The following is a 1,329-nucleotide window of genomic DNA, read 5'->3' as shown; positions in this document are numbered from 1 at the left end:
GTCCTGCAGAAGGAGGCGTGCACTCTGGTCGTGAGACGCCGAGGGGGAGCGACTCGTGCTCAAAGCTTCCCGACGGCTACGCGGTTCGCCGGGAGCAGGAAAGTCGCGGGGGCGCCGTCAGACGGAAAAGCTTCGACGGCGGCGACGGGAAGAACGCGAGGGGCGCGGGCCTCATGGCGAGACCGAGCGCGCGGAGTGTAAGCAACGTGTCTAAGGGCGCCGTGGGCCGGGTGAGCGAGGCGGAGCTCAGGCCTCGAGGAGGAACTCTCCCAGATCTCAGCGACTTCGAGCGCGTGTGGGAGGCCGGACCCGAAGTGATTGTCAAACTCGCTCGTCTTGCGTCGGCGGAAACCCTGACGCCCACCGAAGGGTATACGCCTACGCCCACACGCACGCTCGACTCCCTGGCGGAGAGCCGGAGCGTGTCAACCGACCCAAGTGCCTTTCAAGAGACTCAGGAGACTCCGCACCGACACGCAGACGAAGTCGAGGACTGGCCGCGGAGGGATGACGGCCTGGTGGGCGCTGTGGGCGGCGGGGGGCGCGCTTGTGGCTGCGGGGTGCAGGTGGGCGGCCTGGACGAGGCGTGTGGGAGATGCCCCTCGTGCCCCGCCCTCACCGACGTGTACGTGAGTGAGCAGTTCCCATCCAGCGACCCACTGGAGTGTGTGGATGGGTCCACTCACACGCTGCACGTGGACGTGACGACAGGCGAGGTCAAGTGGCGGGTGGCCGAGCCCGACGGCAAGATGCCGCCGCCCGAGCCGCCCCTCGATCCCTCCAAGTGCCTGGACATGCCGCCCCAGAGGCCGCCCGCGCCCACAACCAGCGGGGAAGCCGAGTCGCAGACCAGGAAGGAGTTCACATGGGTAGGTCACGCTGGTCCTTGTGTCATGGGAGCGCCGTTCGCGGGGCGAGGATGGATCGAGAGGATCAGGTGCAGTGGATGGATTCGGAGCCACTGGGAGGAAGGCCGCGCTCGGGAGGAGGAGGATTTTGACAGTCGCGGGATTTGAGGTTAATCCAGGTCTCGAGGGCGGACTGGGTGGGCGAGAACGTGCCAGGCGCGTCGGGAGCGGTGGCGCCTTTTACGGGCACATTGCGAAGGGCTCGTCCTCGACCCGGCCAGCGACGCCAGCACAGGTAACTCAGCAGTGCCATTAGTCAGTCGGGAGACAGGGAAACGGAAATTTTCGGGGACGTGAGGGAAAAGCAAATATTTCCAAGTTTGACCCACTTGTTGTGAGGAGTGTGTTTGCATCGGCTCAATTTGCATGGGGGTTCCCTTTGAGGCCGTCGTCTCGGTTGCAAAGTGTTCGAGTTACTATC

At 64.9% G+C, this 1,329-nt stretch overlaps 1 protein-coding gene across 1 annotated transcript in view; it reads left to right on the top strand.

The window, feature by feature from the left end:
- Positions 1 to 1,329, top strand: part of LOC119593391 (hippocampus abundant transcript-like protein 1) — a gene marked incomplete at its 5' end in the record, with an annotated part of 103,114 nt that overhangs the window by 628 nt on the left and 101,157 nt on the right. The window contains 1 exon segment of the mRNA XM_037942321.1: positions 1 to 869. Coding sequence (XP_037798249.1) covers positions 1 to 869 — 869 coding nt within the window.

Source organism: Penaeus monodon, chromosome 32, assembly GCF_015228065.2.
Source record: "Penaeus monodon isolate SGIC_2016 chromosome 32, NSTDA_Pmon_1, whole genome shotgun sequence".
NCBI lineage: Eukaryota > Metazoa > Arthropoda > Malacostraca > Decapoda > Penaeidae > Penaeus > Penaeus monodon.
This window is presented reverse-complemented; position numbering and strand designations above follow the sequence as displayed.